Below are 18,764 nucleotides of genomic sequence, written 5' to 3'. Positions count from 1 at the left end.
TACATAGCCGGGATCAATGTGTTCCAATGAAAAACATAATACCAACTAGGGTATTTCTTGGATTCCTAAGGGGTTTTTTTGTGCAGTTCCACTCCAGGCCGTAGGGGGCAGAGCGGCGCTTTCTGGCTCGCCATTTTCGTCTCCGCTTCCTTCCCTGTTGGAACCGACCAAGTCAGGGAGGAAGGGGGGAAGAGGTCCTACATAGGGTCAGTAGGCCTGTCGCGGGCTTTCTATAGTAAGTAATTATGCTCCCTTGTGATTCATTTCCTAAAATCACACCGAGGCAAGCATACTGCCACGCGCGGTGTCTCCAAGAAAACTCCTAGGCCGTGCGGGGGCGCACCCACCATTTCCTCCTCCCCCGCCGGACGGGCAAAGGTGTGGTCCGCTCCTCCTGGCCGGGCCGGAAGCCGCCGCAGGCTGCGCGCGCCTCTCGGCCGGCCGGGAAGGTCCGTGCCGCGGCGAGGGTGCGCTGTCCGCGGGCTGGCGCGCGTCCGGGTCCATGGGTCTCCATGGCGACGGCGGCGGGGGCCCGGCAGCCCGAGCGGGGCCGTGGCATTCCGGGGGCCTCCGCGGCAGCGTGGCCGTGTTCGCCGCCGTGGCTGCCGTGTTCACTCTCACGCTGCCCCGCTCGCTGCCGGGGGGAGACTCGGGTAAAGTACTCGCAGGCCGCCCTCCTCCCAGCTCCCCTGTCCCCGGGTGCGGCCCCCCGCGCCCGCGCCCCATCGCCGGAGCTCAGCGCAGGGTTCTGAGTTCCAGAACTGGTCCTCCTGCGGTTTCTGGGACTCTGGCCTCTGTGTTCTCGAGCTGTCCAGCGTCGGTGGCTTTCGGCTGATGAAATTTAACCAGCTGTCCGCTTACCCCTCATCAGTTTCACTTTCCGTACCGTTTTGGTCCATAAATGTCACCTGTCGAGCCCTTACAGTGTTACAGGCGAAAAGATTGACAGTAGTGGATAAAATAACTAGAGCGTTCTAGTGTGCTTACACACGACCCAACAAGTTACTGAGTTACATTTTAAGTGGTGGTAGATTACGGAGGCACTAAGAGAAATGTGGTTGGGAGTGGGAATCGTTCAGAAGATCAGGAAGGGCTTCGCAGGCAGTGATAATAGTTAGAACCTGAGTATTAAGAGGGAAACTCTTAAAAGCGGGGGTAGGAGGTGGTGCTTCCTAAAGCACTCTGTGGGAAACGAAAAGCATGTCTCACCTAGAAGAAGACAGGGGCATAATTGTTACATATTTAAATCCAGAAACAAATTTTCTGGTGTGTTTTACAGCCAGATCAAGTGACCAATAATACCTCAAAATAACCAGCAGTGTTTCAGAATGGTGCTGTAACAACATAATGAACCGATTTCCAGAAGAATCCATGAGCTGTTTGTCCTTCACTACCTGATAAGTTCACCCAGATTTGGTGGCTGAAGCAGGGAACGTTTGTCATCGCCCGGTCTGTGGAGCAGTAGCTCTCAGGGCAGTTTAGCTGGGTCACTAAGGTGTGGGTTGGAGTTGCAGACCTCTCAGCCCTATTTGGGGAGCATCTACTTCAAACTCAGTCTAGTTCTCTGCTGTGTGAGTCTTTCCAGAGAGAGCTGACTCCCGTCAAAAGAAAGAGATAGAGCATTCTGTGTGACATTCTGTCTGTCACTTTTGAAACCTAATCCTGGAAGTGATATGCCACTGCCCTGTTTTATTTGAGGGAGTCAGGAAATCTAGACCAGTTCAAAGGGGAGAGGATTACACACCAAGACAGCCAGGAGATGGGGATTACCAGGACTGTCGTCAGGATTGCCTGACAGGTGAAGAATCCTTGATGTTCCATTTTCAGGTCATCTCCTCTTTCCGGATCCCCTGAGCAGTTCCTGGGGGTGGTGTTACCCACTTTCCAAGATTACTATTAAATAATGAAGTAGTTTTAGGGTGGCAAGAGGTTTGATGTTGGAGAGTGCTGTTTAGAGGTTAGGTAGCTCTGTACCTGTTAAAAGATGTCTACAACAACTTATGGTTGTTAGAGCCACAAATGTGGGATCAGAAACATAATAACACTGCATTTACTATATCCCACTCATCATCCTAAGTGCCTTTTATGGATTTTTGCCCTTCCAGCTGCCCTAAGAGGTAGGTGCTGTTCTCTTCTTTTGCAGATGAGTAAAATAAGGCTAACTAGAGTCACAGCGAGTGAGGGGCACCCAAAAAGAACCTAAGCAGATTGACTTTAGAACACTTCTTAATGCCTACTCAAAAGAATTTGGGGACATTATTAAATTCTCCATCACCCATAGTGATAGTCTTTTTAAATTGTTGCCTTCCTTCTTGTATAATACTGTATTTCATGTGTTACCAAAAGAATAAAATTGTGTATTCATCTGAATTACCAGACTTCTTACATGTTCTGATTGTTTGTTTGGTTGCTTCTGATATTTTATGATCATTTTTGGGAATCATCAAGAGCTATTTTCAACTATATGCCAATGTGGAAATTTTGTTTAAGCTTACCTTTGATTATGTTGTTTTTGTGTTGAATGTACTTGAATGTTTATGAAATATATATTCTGTCAATAAACAGAGCACATCTCAAAACCAAATAAAGCATTAGTCTTAAGTTTTACTCGAAAGATCTACCACATTGTGTGGCCTTGCCTTTTTTTCCTTTTCACTACTAGACGTGCCTATTCGTTCATGGACAGTTCTCATGATCCTTGAGAGAAAGAATCCACTTATCCATGGATGAATATATGTTAAATATAGTGGTTTTGATGGATGATATATGGGTATATGTCCATTTGAAGCAACTACAGACAGCTCTGGGCTGGCTCCTAGTTTGCATCTGGGACAACCAAGTTGTGTGTCTCAAACCTGAATATACTTCAGAATTGCCCAGCAAGTTTGAGTGGTAATGTTAGAAGACCTTCAGGAAGTTTTGTTCTGATACAAGTAGCCCTTCAGTATAGCTGAGGAAACCCTGCTGACGGGCTGGGAGAAAGCAAGAACTCGGGAGGTGCTGAGTCTAGTGTTTCCTTTTGTCTTCCTCTCTTACATCCCCTTTAGGAGCATTCCCTTTGCTCTTGACCATGGAGACATTAGAGATTTTGAACAGCGGCATATTTTTCTTTAGATTGAACATTGCCAAGAATTGATAGAATTTTGTCAAACTCCAGATTTGTCTTTATAGCAACAGAATTCCAGGGGTAAAAATACAGCTTATTTATTTTGGCAAAAAGCAGTTAGAGGGATGGTATTAAAGTGTGGTTTGAATACAGTCTGAATGGAAGAGATGGTGACCTTGAAGGCTGGAACTTATGGTATACTTTGTCCCACAAATAAAAGCAAAAATAGATCAAAACTGAGCTAAATCATGGAATAAAGTTGTAAGATCCTGTCTTGGAGTAGTTACATGCATTTTTTTAGGGTATAAACAAATTCTCTAAAAGAGGTGTTCAAGATACGAAAAATATTTCAGATTCTGAGATGTCAATATCAGTAATTGACCTAAGTAAGCACTATGTTATCTGGTTGTCCTTCAGGAGCTTCTGTGAATTAGTCACTCACTGGAGAAAAGTTTCTGAGTGGTAAGGATGACAATGTGATATGTCTTCACCACCCTCTGCAGAGGATTGGTGGTTGATTCTTTGTGGGTGGCCAGAGAGGGGACGGGTGGTGTTTTCTTGGCAGGATTCTGAAATGACTCCGATGACGTTCTCAGACTTAGTGAGAGAGAGAAATGAAAACAACCAGCTACAATAGAATCCTATATTGGAAAGTGCTAAATAGTTGGAGGCATGTTCTGTGGAGGAGAGGAAATTATTAACTAACAGAGGATGTTGGGCCTGTGTAAGGAAAGGTGTTATTCCCAAGTGGCAATTGAACTGGGCCTTGGCAGATTTGGGGAAGAAAGGTGGAGAAGTATTCCAGGGTGAGAAGATGAGTGATGGAGCTTTGAAAACAGGCCACCCTAGTGGAAGGCTGGTGTTCAGATTTGGGGCACATAGGTATTGTGGGGACAAGGCTGCCAAGGGACCTTGAAGCCATTAGACCTGACTGGAGAAGCCCTTATTCTTGTGAAGCTATCTGAATTTAGTTAGTAACAGCAGCCATTGAAAAATTATAGACCAGGGATAGGCTCCAGCTTCTTGGTTTTGTATAAATTAGGGAAGGGTGTTGCAGTCAAGAATAGTTTCAGAACATTAAAGTAGGTGAGTTAAGTCTTGCTATAGTCCAGGCCAGGGAAGGTGGAGGTCTACTTTTGTAACTAGGACAGTAGGGAGTTGATATTTGTTGAGGACCAGAGCATGGACACTAGTGACTTTCCTAATAAGCAGAAGTGACCACAAGTCACTGTTCCAGACTGTCTCACAGTGCTGCTGTGCCGAGCCATGAGTTAAACATGCTCTAGTTACAGGAACAGACTGGATTACTTCCTGTGCTCTAAGCTTAGAAAGAATCAATCACTAACACCGAGGAGCTATGGTTAAAGAATAGAGTGATATAGTGAGTGCTGTAAAAAAGACATATTCTGGGAGAGCTTACCAAAACAATGCAGACTGTTTAAAGATGTAACTGAATGTAGACGAGGTATCCAAAGGCCAGCATTTGGGTAACATGGCACCTTTGACAATGTCCAAACCTCAAGCCTCTGCTCATTTTCATGTCAGACAGCTGCATCTTTTTTTTGTTGCAGGAGGAGCAGTCTCACTAGGTTGCCTAGGCTGGCCTTGGATTTAGGGTAATCCTCCTGCCTCTGCCTCCCAGGTACTAAGATAACAGGCCCAAACTGTTGCCACCCCCCCACCTTTGCAATTGCACCTTTATAAGCCATGCTACGTTCTTGAGAGAATGCAGCATATCACATTCATGCTCTGTTAGTGTGTTTGTATATTTGCAAGTAAATACAGCTTTCAGGAAGGAAAAATGATTTTTTTAAAATGAGAATTCACTTGTATTTCCACTGACCAGTTACTTAAAACTATGGGAGATAGTTTGTTAATAAGACCTAAGGGAGAAAGTACTCTTAGACTATTTCATGCTGTTAAATCTCCCCAGATTTACAGTTTTATCCAGTCAAATTAATGCAAAACCCCAATGCAAGCATCCGGATTTTGAAAACTTTGGAGGAGTGTCATTCTGTAATAGTAATTATTGGTTTTACATTATTTTTTCACAGGGGAACTGATCACAGCCGCACATGAGCTTGGGGTAAGTATTAGTTTTATTGTTTAATCAATGCTCTCATTAGCAGTTTTAGGAATTAAGAAAGTTTAATTAAGCATGGAATAAAGTAGATTAATTTATTTTCAAGCCCTAGTTTTTAGTAACTTATAAGTACAGTACATGACAATTTACTTTAAGTTTTAAATCCAATTAACTGAAATTATAAAGCAAAGCCTTTACTATATATACAGTAGCTGGCTTATTATCATCCCAAATTTTGTATAAGCTGTGGAGAATAAATCGGGTTAACAATTTTAATAAGTTTATTATTTAATAAACTTTATTATAGTGTGTGATCCCTTTAGTCAAGACCTTACGACTGTCAGCATGGTGGTAATCCGGTAGCAGTGTGGTCTTTCAACTCTTACCAAGACGATGTTTCAGGACCTGCCTGCTTTTGGTAACCTTTGAATGACCCAAATGTACTGTAAACCTAGAGCACAAACAGCTTAAGGACTGACTATGAACTATGTCACCCTGTCTGTAGGTGACGTCCCATGTGATAGGCACAGCAGATCCACTAGAGAAAATAGCCATGTTGACACAAGAAGATTACAGTAGGAAGCTGCTATTCAGACAGTTAGTCATCAAGGCACAGTCCTCATGCTTGCCTGAGAAAAGGGCTTCTTGTCAGTGAAAGCCAGGGAGACATCTTTCCAGATGAACGCGGCTGACCGTTGCCTCTTTTTCCCGTAGGTTGCCCACCCTCCCGGCTACCCTTTGTTCACACTGGTGGCCAGCCTGGCGATCACACTCTTCCCATTTGGTTCCGTTGCCTACCGAGTCAATCTCCTCTGTGGCTTATTTGGAGCGGCTGCTGCTTCCCTCCTTTTCTTCACCGTTTTCAGGTAAAGGAGTTGATTAGTTAATTTTCAGAATGAGAGATGTGGGTTCCTCATGGCCAGCTCCATACATTTGTAGAGTCTTTTGTTGCTTAAGTGGCTTCCCTAAGTCACGTGATCTCACTTTCTTATGGGAATTTCATAGCCCGTCAGATGTTCACGCAGTTGGCGCTGCCTTGTACAGTGGGATGAAGGTGTCACCTGTCTGTTATCTCAGTTCTCTGGCCAGGCAGGACTGATGAGGACTGTCATTTTACAAAGATGAGGGTGGGCTGACTTAGCGACACAAAGCCTGTCTTTTGTCGATGGTAAATTCACTTAATTACTCACCATGCTGCAGATGGGCAGCTGCCTCTCAGGCTGGGCCTGAGAGCTGATTCTGTTATAAATAGGAGCATACTGCATGCTTGTGGAAAGGAGGCTGTCACATTCGGGGTGTGGTTTGAGAGATGATTATATTATAAATATGAACACAACCTGTCACATTTGGGGTGTGGTTTGAGAGCTGATTATATTATAAGTATGAACATAACTGTATGCTTGTGGAAACCAGGCTGTCATATTTGGAGTGTGGTTTTAGTGAGGTTTCACATTGTCCCACTGTAGCCCTAGGCCAGGGAGACACAATAGACTCCACTGACTTCAGGGATCGAGGTGTTCCTAGTTGAAAGCTACTGTGCTTTTAATAGATTGGCCACTAGTTTAGGACGTTAGTGACTTCTTTACCTCTGATGTTTCTGTCTCCATTCTTAACTTAGTCTAAACCTGTTTCCTAAGAGGATGACACCAAAAAATACAAGTTGGACTTTGTGGAAAAATGGGAAAAAACAAAGTCCTGCATCCAAAAGCTCTTGTAAGCTTTTCTTAAGTTAAAAAAAAATTAATGTAAATATAGTATAATTTAAGTAGATTCAATTTCCAATGTTAATATTGCCAACTAGCATTTTTAATGTAATAGTCATAGTATTGCCCTTTAAATTCCAAGTTTCTTTTGCGTTACTTATAGAAGTGAAAAAACTAACATAATAACTCTAAAGTTTACTTTTAAACCTATTTGCAGAAAGGATTCAGAATCAACTATTATAGTTTTGACAGTTTACTAAATTTTATCTATATCACTTGATGTATTTCTATATAATCTTATATATTTTCATTGATAGTCCTCTAATAGTCAGTGTTTAAAATAAGGTCCTTGCCTGGGTTGCTTAGTGTTATGGATATATTTTTTCTAAAAGGTTGGAATAAATTTTGATTAAAATTATTTCTTCTGAATCTTCTGACTAAGTTCCTGCCAGTTTCCATTAAGAGAAAAAATGATTTTTTATCTTTAAATATCTAGGTTGAAATTTGGAACTTAACCTGTTCAATATTAAAAACATGAGTTATTAATTTTCACAAGAAACTTTAAGATAGACACTTTAGTGCTATGAACTATGTGTCTGAGTGTGTGTGTGTATGTGTGTGTGTGTGTGTGCGCGCGCGTACGTGCATGCATGTGCACACACATGTGTGTGCTCTGAAGCAAGTAAGGCGATTGGTGCTCTATAACTTTTCATATTTCTCACATATTGTTGATGGCATTCCACAGAGAGTTACTATTTTTAAAAATCATACAAAAACTTCTTCCAAGACCAAATAGTTTTAGACAATAATTTTCCTTTAGTTGTCCAGTTTAAAAATAGATTTTATTGCTTATTGTGCTTGATTATGAGTTTCAGATGAGCACGTGGCTCCTTGATTTAATATACACCACTGTGGATGAATCATTACACTTGCTGACATTTTGAATCAGAGCTCTAATACTACTAAAATGGCTATGTGAGTGGTTTGCTAATACAGTACTTCAGAAAAGTTGTTTTCTCCCTGAAAAAGAAGCTAACAACACTATTGCTCACATGCACTTTAATATGAAAATACTTCATTATTTTGAATACAAATAACTGACAAGGTACACGTCCTTTGGGAACAACCCAGTTCAAGTGGCAAATCTGTTTTGTCAAACAATAGACACCCTTCAGAAAGGAGAAGCCATCTCTATGGTAATAGGACTAACAGTAGCCTATTGATTGAGTGGAAGAAGACATTATACAATGTCAGCTGGCTTGTTACAATTTCATTTGTTGTATGACCTGAACTTGACCTCTGGAACCTTTCTTCTGTGAATGTAAACCCAACAGCAGGAGAGGTTTTGTGCAGCCTTACAGCGGTGGCTTTCTTCAGCCCTGGCATACAGTGAATATATTCTGTTCCAGGTTGCCTCCTTGCTCAGAATTTGTTTAGGAGACATTTCAGTGCTTTATTCATTTACAGACCAAACCATCTTTCCGTTTTGTTGTTGACTGTTGAAGGGCATTGGTCCAGGAAGCAGTTTGGTTCTTTCTTTCTCCCATCACTTAAGAGTGCATTACTGTACATGCAGGGTTAGAGCTGACTGGTGTGCAGTAAATTAATTCTTTTTCAGGTAATTGTTCACATAGCATTCACTATATTTAGCTCTTGGGGTGGACATAAAGACCTTCTGTACCTTTTAAACAAAGATTGTGTTTCAAAAGCAAATTTCTGTTTAAATGTGTTGATGTAAAAAGCTCCATTTTTTTCCCAGTAAACATGACTTAGATTGAAAGAACAATTTGTTCGTTGTTTCCAATTACTATGTAATTTTTGCTTTTCTTGTATCCTTCTCTTGCTTTTAAAAGCCGTAAGATGTCATTAACACTGCATTTTTTTGTCAGTCTTTCTTAATGGTTGGCAGGAACTCAGTTTTATTTGATTCGCTCTAATGTGGAAAGCACAGGAGTAAAATAGCACAGGGAAGGCGGTGTGTGTCGTTGTAGCTCATTGAACTAAAGTGGTAAGAGTGTGGGAAGAGTGTGGCTCTTCTGAAATAGGGTTCCCTTTGGGGCATTGGAAAGCTGGCATCTTGTTAGAGGAATTTAATCTTTCATTTCTATGATATACACAATTCAGTCCCATATCTTTATATTAAGGCTATATAATTAAGTTAGTATTTTAAAAGAACAATGATTCTTTTAGGTCACTGAAGTAAATCATTTTTAAATTTGATAATATGTAATTTAAAGTATTCTATTTATAATTCATAGATGCTATATATAAAATTTTAAAAAGTTATAGGTAATTTAAATCATAAATATGAATGCCATCTAATTTTGCTTACTATTTAAATTTCAAAGTTATTTTTCCAGGAAACATCAAACTAGATCCTATTGTAGTGAATCAGGAAGAATGCTAAGTCACAATCAAACGTCTACGTCAAACACATTTCCTCTGTGCTGCTGGCAGTGACAGAGGAAAACATCCTGACAGCGTCGTATTAAAACGCTGTCCCTCAGGAAGGTTTAACTGTTGACAGTCTCTGGTGAGGGCACATCTTAGAGCATTTGTTTGAGGAGGTACAAGGTAAGAAATACATTCTCAACAGCCTTGAAAGTCAGCAAGTGAGGATGAGGATGAGGATTTCCAACTGTTAGTGGCCAAATGAAACGACAGAAAAAATCTATGCCATAGTGTTTATTAAGCACCCAATGAGAAATGAAAGTAAAATGCTTCCAGTTTTTATTTAAAAAAAAAAATCACTTTAAAGAAAGAGAAACCATCCACTAAATAAGTGGATTTTCAGGGATTCCTAAAGTCTCTGTTCTGGAAATTTATAAACACAGTAAGACCATTAGCACTGTATGATAAGAAACCGGATCTCTCAGTGTCAAATATGTTATGTAGACTCTGTGTGTATCAATAATCAGTGGTATGTTGGAACTACAAAGAAATTGCCATCAATTGCAGCAACAATAGTTGAATATCTTCTGACAGGTTATTTTGTGTCCATGTTTTATGCATGAAATTTCATCTTTTTTTATATTATGTGTTTCTAAACATTAATTCACTGCTAAAATTAATTTGATTATAGTTTTGGAAAGTACTTGATTCTGAGCAGTGTGTCTGCTATTCTTACAGCTTCCATTAAGATTTCACTCAATAAAGAATAGAAAATTAAAATACCATACCTTGGAGAATGCGGAATCTCCTGCTTAAGGGACATTTGGATTTTCAGCTCAAAAGAGTGTTTTAGATTATTGCCATAGAGAATAATGTGAAGCGCTTCCTAATTTCCGAAGTAACTATGCCTAAGTAACAAATCGTCACCAAGCTTTCATACTTGGAGAAGAATGGGAGGTACCAGAGCATTCAGTCCCATTCAGGGCAATATCTGTCTTGATCCCTGGTTAATTGATCATATATTTTTCTCATACTTGTATTAAAATTGCATTGACTCAGGCTGGTTAAGCGTATTAAGAGCCTGGTTCATTTGCATTTTCTTCTAAGTTGAGGGACATATTAGGCTCAAATAGCAGTGCTTCATTTTGAAGGGAGAAAAGCAGGGCAAAACTCTTTTAAGACTGTAGAGTCTTTTCTGACAGCTAGTCAGAGTTAGAATTAGTTCAAGGAGATGTTAATAATGCACTGCCTGGCCTAATCCCTTTGATATCACCAGGTACCCTCCTGTTCATGGGTTAATTGCTTTAAAAGCGAAGGCAATATTCTGAGCGGTGGGCCGCTTCACCTTTTCACAGCTGTTACCATTGAGTGACAACTAAATCCCATGTGTAAGATGAGGAAGAGCTCAATCTCCAATTGGGAGAAAATTTATGTAAACCGCAATCCCTTCAGAATGTGCGGAAGTCATAGACTTTCTTGATTTACTCTGCTTTTCCCAGAAAGCTCTATTGTTCACTTTCCTAAGTCCCATCAACCCTTTGTAGCAGAATATCACAGCGGCAGCAGATAGCTTGAAATATATAAATGCTATCATAGCTCTGATTAATAGCAGTGCTTATGAGTCAAGCCTGATAACAGTGCGGCTCTCCACTCAATTTCAGATACTGCTAATGGAATCTGTCTTCTCCAATTGTAATATGAGAAGGCCTAATTTGCCATGGAGCTTGGAGCTGTCACCAGTAGGGGATTGTGGGGTCAGATGGGAGCTGCCAGGTTTTTGCCCTGCAGCTTGTATCTCCCACTTTGAATAGAGCAGCCCCCTGCCTGCCAGTTAGCTGATAGGCCGCCGTGGGGCTTATGCCACTATATACAATAGGAAAGGGCTACATAGGCTGACTTTATAATTGTGAAGCTAGCTCATATTTCCACAGCTACTGTGCTGCATAATTTCTAATAAGTGGTTTTAACAAATGTCAGATTATGAAAAGTTTCCTCAATTACAAAAACTTATAAAACATTTAAATTGCTAAATCTGTTTCCTGCCGAGATTCTTGCCACTGGAACTAGTCATCAGTTATTACTGCTTGGCTAATAAATGTACATAGTTCTTAAAATTCTAAATAAAATGATAACTTCTAACTCACACAGACTTGCAGCTTTTCAAACTCATAAAGATGGATGGCGACCTTAACGAGTTGAATATAAAATGCACTTCACAACTTTGGGTAATTCAGCTGCTTCATATTCAGTTTCTTGTTTTTCATGTGTGTTGGGGGTGCTGATGGGAGTGGCTTAGTACCCTCATTTTGTTGATTTTAATTATTTGGATGTTTTGTGTTTACTTTCTACACTTGTAAAGTCTTAACAGTGTGGAAATGAGGTTACATCTTCTACGTTTTCAGTTAAAAGGACCTTGGTGTTAAGTTAGGTACCTGAGATAGGTGCCTTGGCCTGTGCCTTTGACAGTGATGTGCTGGAATAGACGTGGGGTCATTTCATTCCTGCTCCCGAGTGCCAAGTACCCTGTCAGCACTGAGCAGCAAGCTGACTTTAAGGTCTTACACGTTTGTACATATCGCAAACAAAACCAACTGTGATTTAACAGGGCCACTGTTTGGAACTAGGCGGCCCCTCAGCAGGTGCTGGCCTCTTCTCATTGTGCAAGTTAGTGGACATGGTAGAACAGTGGGAACGTGAAAGACTAGCAAAGCTCTTTCTTCTAGAGAATTCAGGTATGAGATAGTGAAGTACAAAAAAATGATTGTTTTAGATTTTATTTTAGAGCTTTGTTGTATAGCTTTATTTTAGTTAATTGTTTCTGGGGAAAAAACCATTTTGTGGGGCTTGAGGAGGCATGCACATGCCTCAGCGCACCTATGGAGGTCCGAGAACAGCCTGAGGGAATTGGTTCTCTCCCTTCACCATACGGGTCCTGGGGCTCAAACCCAGGTTTTCAGGCTTGGTCGCAAGTCCCTTTACCTGCTGAACTCTCTTGCTGGCCTGTAAATTCAATTCTCATGGAAATTGATTGGTTACATTTATTTATGGAAGCTGTTCATAATCTTATTCCTTCCATTTAGTTTAGTTTTTCCTTTTCGAAGGCTGTAGAAATCCCTCTACTTTTATACAGTCTTAAGTCACGAGAAGATGTGGCAGTTTTCCTTTCAGAGTATCTGTAGTTAGCGCAGGCCCAAACGTTAGTCTAGACCAACTCTCGTGAAGTGAAAGTAACCTTCGTATGGTGTTCTCAGGAGTGACAACACAATTACAGAATGTGGGAGAAGGACTTAACTTGCACATTTGTTAAAGATGGGGGTTATAATCCTTGAGGCCCAGTGGTGCTGGCTAAAGAGATACAACTTGATATACCCTGTCATCGGTTACTGGTTTTTGTTCGTGAGGTCTGAACTTGGAAATGAAAAGGCTTAGCTCCCCTACTCCCATCAGACTCCTGACTAGAACTTGACACGTTAGATGTCTCGAGCATATGTTCTGCAAGAACGTTGAGTGGCACCAAAAGAACGTGGTGTAATAGTACTAAGTGTGTGGTTGCCAGAACCCTAGTCTGACCATACTCGTAGCCGGAGAGATGAAAAACGTGATGTTGATTATGAGCCGGAGAGATGATAAATGGAAGGATAAGAACAGTTCATGTGCAGCTGATTGTATCTGGCTTTAGCATATTTCCTTCCTCTAATCCATGTGCCTTCTGAGTTATCGGTAAGGAGTGACATTGATAGTAATTTAGTTACCACTAATGTCCATCTGCTGCTTCACGGCCTGTCTGCTTCCAGTTGGACTTACTTCAAGTAGGAAAGCTCAGTATAGGTGAAAGGTAGTCTACTCCCCCAGTGGGGTTCTTTGTATGCAAGTAACATTGAAGTCAAACACATTCATGAATTTTATGAGGCACATCGAATGTGTGTTTGGAATGAATTTCCGGTTTCTGTTATTTGCCTTCTGATTGAGGGTTAGACAAATATGTGATGACACATGAAAATCCAGGTAGTAGAAAGAAAAATGCACATCATCATTGGTAGCAAACCTGTGTCAGTGGTATAAATTAGAACCTCCTGATTTATCCATCATGTCAACAGATGAATACTTTTCTATCAGTCTCATGGACCAAAGGAAGGCAGTTATGTTTTAACCAAAGAATTATGACGCTTACACTTATTAGGATAGACTTTCTTAGCACCATTACAGCTGCTGTACCTCAGTGGAGCATTTCTGCCATTTGCATTACTCAGTGAACCTGAAAAGGCTTGAGCATCCTTCTCATATTGTCTTTGTCTGTCTGTCTGTGCTGTACAGTACCACTGTGTTCTCCTAAAATGTGAACCACATGATTTTTAGTGATAACCCAAGGAAAAAAAAACAATCAAGATTCATATATTACAAATATATCACATATTTATAAAAATAAAACAAACTGAGCCTGACAGTGCAGGCCTATCATCTGCTACTCAGGAGGATAGGGTAGGAATACAGCAGGTCCAAGACCTGTCTGGGATATAAAGTAAGTTCAAGGCCTGTCTGGGAACTTAAAGAGACCTCATTCCCAAAATAAAAACTTACAGAGGCCTGGGTATGTAGCTCAGTATTTGTAAGACCTTGAGTTCAATCCCCAGTAAAGACACACACACACACACACACACACACACACACACACACACACACTAAATAAAGCAATAGAATTTAAAAAGGGCTGGCTGCCTGTATAACTCAGTGGTGGTTTGTAGCAGAAATCTTAAAAGTTCTTATTAATAAAATCAAACCTAAGGCCAGTTATTGGAGTGAACACTGGAAGATCAGAGAGATAGAACATGCCACAGCTAACCTCACCTGGCCAACTTAATCTTGGACCTGCTGTATTCCTACCCTATCTTGTTTTCTCAGACTGGAAGCCTCTGTGTCCTCATATCCGAATGGCTCTGAGCTGAACTGTGCTGCTCAAAACCTAAAAGCTTAACCAGCCAAATGCTTAACCAGGCCAAATGCTTAACCAGGCCAAATGCTTCTAGTTTCTGGTCCTCACGCCTTATATACCTTTCTACTTCCTACCACCACTCCCTGGGATTAAAGGCATGAGTCACCATGCTTGGCTGTATCCTTGAACACGTGGATTTCTGTCTCTGGAATGCTAGGATTAAAGGCGTGTTCTGCCACTGCTTATCCTCTATGTTTAATATTGTGGCTGCTCTGTCTCTGACCCCAGATAAATTTATTAGGGTGCACAGTATTTGGGGGAACACAATACCACCTCAGTGGTTCACTTGTTTACTGTATCTATAACCCTGTGTTCAACCCCTAGTACTATAATAATAAAACAAAACACACTTCCATGATTTGAATCCAATATGTTAAATCATCTGTATCTTTGTTTTTCTTTGTTAGTATGAGACCTTAGAATTAAGTGTACCTCTTCAGCAGTATAAAAACTTGGTTTGGTTATTGATATTTAGCTATCATTTACAGCATAGTGGTTGTATTTAAATGACCACAGCAGTGGTGTTCAAAGTGTGTGACTTCAACATAGCTCATAAGGTTTACTTTTCTGTAAGTCAGAGTAAATTCTAAGAATGTGTAGTTCATTTGAAGCAATACCTTCTTTGACTTCACATTATAAAAAACTGAATTAAGAATGGGAAACAGGCTGGGCAGTGGTAGTGCCCACCTTTAATCCCAGCACTTGGGTGGCAGAGCCAGGCGGATCTCTGTGAGTTTGAGGCCATCTGGGGCTACAGAGTGAGTTCTAGGAAAGGCGCCAAAGCTACATAGAGAAACCCTGTCTTGGGAAAAAAAAAAAAAAAAAGAATGGGAAACAGTTTTTTTCATACTATAGTTAACTCATCAGAAAATGTTCTTAAGTTAAAATGGAAAATAGTGTCTATAGACTGTTTTAAATATCTTAGCTCATTTATAACCTCACATTAACGCCTGTCCCTCCTGTTTACAATTGGTGGGATCAAGTATCATAAATCATTCATACATTTTTGTATGTCTTTTAATTTTTATTAAATTTTAAGTTCAAGATTCTACCTTAGCAGATTATTAACTATTTGCTTTTTGGAAAGATTACTTTTACAGATTTGTTCAAGAAAATAAAAGAAATTTTGAGATAGGATTCATGGATTGCCAAGTGCAAACACAATGGAGCTTGTGTGTGTGTGTGTGTGTGTGTGTGTGTGTGTGTGTGATTTTAATGTGTGTGGTTGCTTTTCCTGCATGTATGTCTGTGTACCACATGCATGCAGTGCCTGTGGAGGCCAGAAGAGAGTGTTGGGTGACCTGGAACTGGAGTTAAAGTTGTGAGCTCCCATGTGGGTGCTGAGAATCAAACTTACGTCCTTTGGAAGAGCAGCCAGTACTTTTTAGCTACTGAGCCATCTCTCCAGCCCCACAGTGGGGCTTTTGGTTAAGTAATTTTTATTATTTTTTTCAATCATCATACTTAGTCTATGGATTTGTGACAATTGTTTTGTCTTTATCTAGGAAAATAGTCCTAGTTTATGTGCTATATAGACTTTATGAATAGTACATGACAGCTTGTTTTATGGGCTTAGATCAATAATTTCATTTAAAAGTCATTCAAATATTAATATCAGATTAGACATCCTCTCTCCTTTCTTTTTTGCTTTGTTTTTTGAGAGAAGGTCTTCTTGTTATGTAGCTCAGACAGACTTTGAACTCACTTTTCTCCTGCCTCCCAAGTGCTGGAATTGAAAAGTGCACCATTGTGCCCGGTTTCCTCCCATTTATATTTGAAAGGAAGACTTCTTAGCAAGAAATTAGGACTGTTAATTCATTAAGCAGTTATTATATGTAGAAATATTTATTAATGACATTTTAGAGCTTTGTAGGGCAGAGGGTATATATAGAGTGTGTTCTGATTCAAGTTTCTTTCTGAAAGAGATTTCAGCTAACTCGCCTAATTACTCACAAGACACTTCCTTATTGTGAGCAGTGACAGTTACAGGACTCAATAATCGAACAGGACAGTGAATTCACTGGAGACTTGAGGGATTCCATAGACTCACAGAAAGCCCTTTCACACTCAGAAGCAGATTCTCAGTCACTTTTCTTGTAAAGCACATTTAACAGCACACCCACTTTCAGAAAGTTTCACTGTTAAGAGTTTTGCACACTTAATATTCTTCTGTCTCTACTGTGCTGGGCCTTTTTGATGTGGAGTGTTCATTGATATTTGATTCAGTAAAACAGACAATGGGAAAATTGTTGAACTTTGTCCAAACATTGGGAAAATGTAAGGAACTTTTTCCCACATCTGTATGTGAAAGACATTGTAACTATGACCTTCTATATTTATTATTCCCTTGGAAGTAAAGAATAAATTAACTAATGTGAAAGCCAAAGTTCTCTTACATAAATTATTTCAGTAGTCTTTCCAAAAGAATAACGATTGAAGTACAGAATGATGAAATGAGTATTCCTTAGTTCCTAGAAGATGGATCTATATGTATATCATATTAATTTTTAAAAATCAATATAACAAAGAATGAATCCTTTAATTTCCCACATGTTGCCAAGATATTATTTTTATAGTTGTAGAAGACAAATGCATCGTTCTTTTTAAGTTTTTGGAATTATTTTATTTTACATGTATGAGTGTTTTTCCTGAACGTATGTATGTGTACCACATGCATGCCTGGTTCCTACCAAGTTCCCACAAATAGGGCATTGCATCCCCAGGAACTGGATTCAGAGTGGTTGTGAGCCTCCTTGTGGGTTCTGGGAACTGAACCCAGGTCCTCAGCAAGATCAACAAATGCTCTTAGCTACTGAGCTGTCTCTCCAGCCCCCAAGGGCATGATTCCTAAAAGAAAAAAATTTACCCCAAACCTAAAATACCTCTTGTGTGCGTGCATGTGTGAATGCATAAGGATGTCATGGTGTACTTTACATGTGGAAGTCAGAGGACAACTTGAGGGAGTTAGTACTCTTTCTACCATGTAGGCTACAGGAATCAAACTTAGCTCATCAGTCTTGGCGCCAAGCTTAACCACTGAGCCATCTCACTGGACCAAGATTTCTTTCTAAATAATGGAATAATTACAGACTTGATTTGAAAGCTATTTTGATGGGAGTATAACTTAGTGGTAGAGAATTTTCCTAGCATATGCAGAGTCCTGGGTTCAATTCCCAATAGTAAGAGAAGGAAAAAAAGAATGAAAGAAAAATTGCTGGACTTAGGTTGAGGTAATTAGAACCATTGCTCTTTGGAGCCCATTGGAAGTTTAATATTGTGTATTAAATATAAAATACACAAACATTTATCTTCAAAAAATTAAGTAGCTTTTCTCCAAACATATACATGCTAGAGAGGTATGTGATGCACTATTATGTTGACATGATTATCTAATTTTATCAGTAGTACAACATTTCTTTGGCTTTGTAATACATTGTATAGAGGAGTATAAGTTATCAAACTCTGGTTTTCTTATCTTTTGATTGTTCACAGTAAAAGTTTATATTCCTAAGAATCATTTATTTTTAGAAATATTAAAAACTCTGTACTTAATATATTTTAATTATTGACCTCCTGGAGGAAGGGCAACTACCCTACACTAGTCTCAGTAAGAGTACTTTAGGGAAAACTTAGAGAATAAATAAAGTATACAGTGAGTTAGCCAAGTGAAGGCAAGCTGTGCTTCAGAGAAAGAGACACTGAAGAAACCCAGAGTTGGGGAAACAGCCTGTCTTATGATTTAACTCTAAAATGCTGCCTAATGGTTCATGTGGTGAAGGCCAGCTGATGGACTTTAATTATTTTTAATTAATTTGCTGTTTGATAATTTCCTCCATTTATGTAATGTATTTTGATCCTATCCATGCTCCTGCATCACCTTCTCTTATGTCCTTCCCTCCCTGCTCTGAACCCTTGCTTTCCCACTAGTCCTGATGGAAGGATGACTCTGAGATCATCTGTGTCTTATTCCATTGATGGATCCATTGTTTGATGGCATTGTCTGTAGCTGATGGGAACCAGGTGAGACCTGCTAGGAGGAAGTCGGTCACCAGACACAGGCCTTTGGAGGGTCTGTCCCCTTCTGGCCTCTTCTGGTCCTGCTGCTGCCTGGCTGCCACGACAGCAGCAGCTTCCATTCCCGTGTCCTTCTGCTAGGATGTGCTGTTTCAGGTTAGCCCAGAACCCGTGCAAAGTGGAGAGGGCAGGGGAAGGGAGCAGAGAGAAGGAAGAGAGAAGGAGAAGGAAGAGGGAAAGAAGGAAGAAGACGCGTATAGGTTGACACCAAATCATTAGAGCTCAACTATGGTCATGAACTTACATTGTGGTTGTGATGGAAGAGGAGCCATGTAAGGGTTAGGTGCCAGCAGATGCACAGTTGAAGTTGTTCTGAACCCTTCACTCAGGTGGTGATGGTGGGTTGGTGTAAGTTCAGGATGATCACTAACAGCTGGAATAGGGCTGTAATGGTATAGATGGAGGGAGATAAGTTTA

The 18,764-nt window shown here is 40.3% G+C and overlaps 1 protein-coding gene across 4 annotated transcripts in view; it reads left to right on the top strand.

Annotated features, from left to right (window-relative positions):
* The first annotated feature begins 403 nt into the window (after positions 1-403).
* The window catches only part of Tmem260 (transmembrane protein 260), a 72,712-nt gene continuing 54,351 nt past the window's right edge, over positions 404-18,764 (top strand). Inside the window, exons 1-3 of one of the 4 annotated variants that reach the window (XM_037208582.1) lie at positions 404-653; positions 5,161-5,192; positions 5,904-6,055. In XM_037208582.1, the coding sequence (XP_037064477.1) occupies positions 503-653; positions 5,161-5,192; positions 5,904-6,055 (335 nt within the window). In that variant the 5' untranslated portion in view covers positions 404-502. The remainder of the gene's footprint in view (positions 654-5,160; positions 5,193-5,903; positions 6,056-18,764) is intronic. The other 3 variants (XM_028873558.2, XM_028873557.2, XM_037208581.1) reach the window with 3 other exon arrangements.

Source organism: Peromyscus leucopus, chromosome 9, assembly GCF_004664715.2.
Source record: "Peromyscus leucopus breed LL Stock chromosome 9, UCI_PerLeu_2.1, whole genome shotgun sequence".
Lineage (NCBI taxonomy): Eukaryota > Metazoa > Chordata > Mammalia > Rodentia > Cricetidae > Peromyscus > Peromyscus leucopus.
The sequence above is the reverse complement of the archived record's forward strand: the minus strand, read 5'-3'. Positions and strand labels throughout refer to the sequence as shown.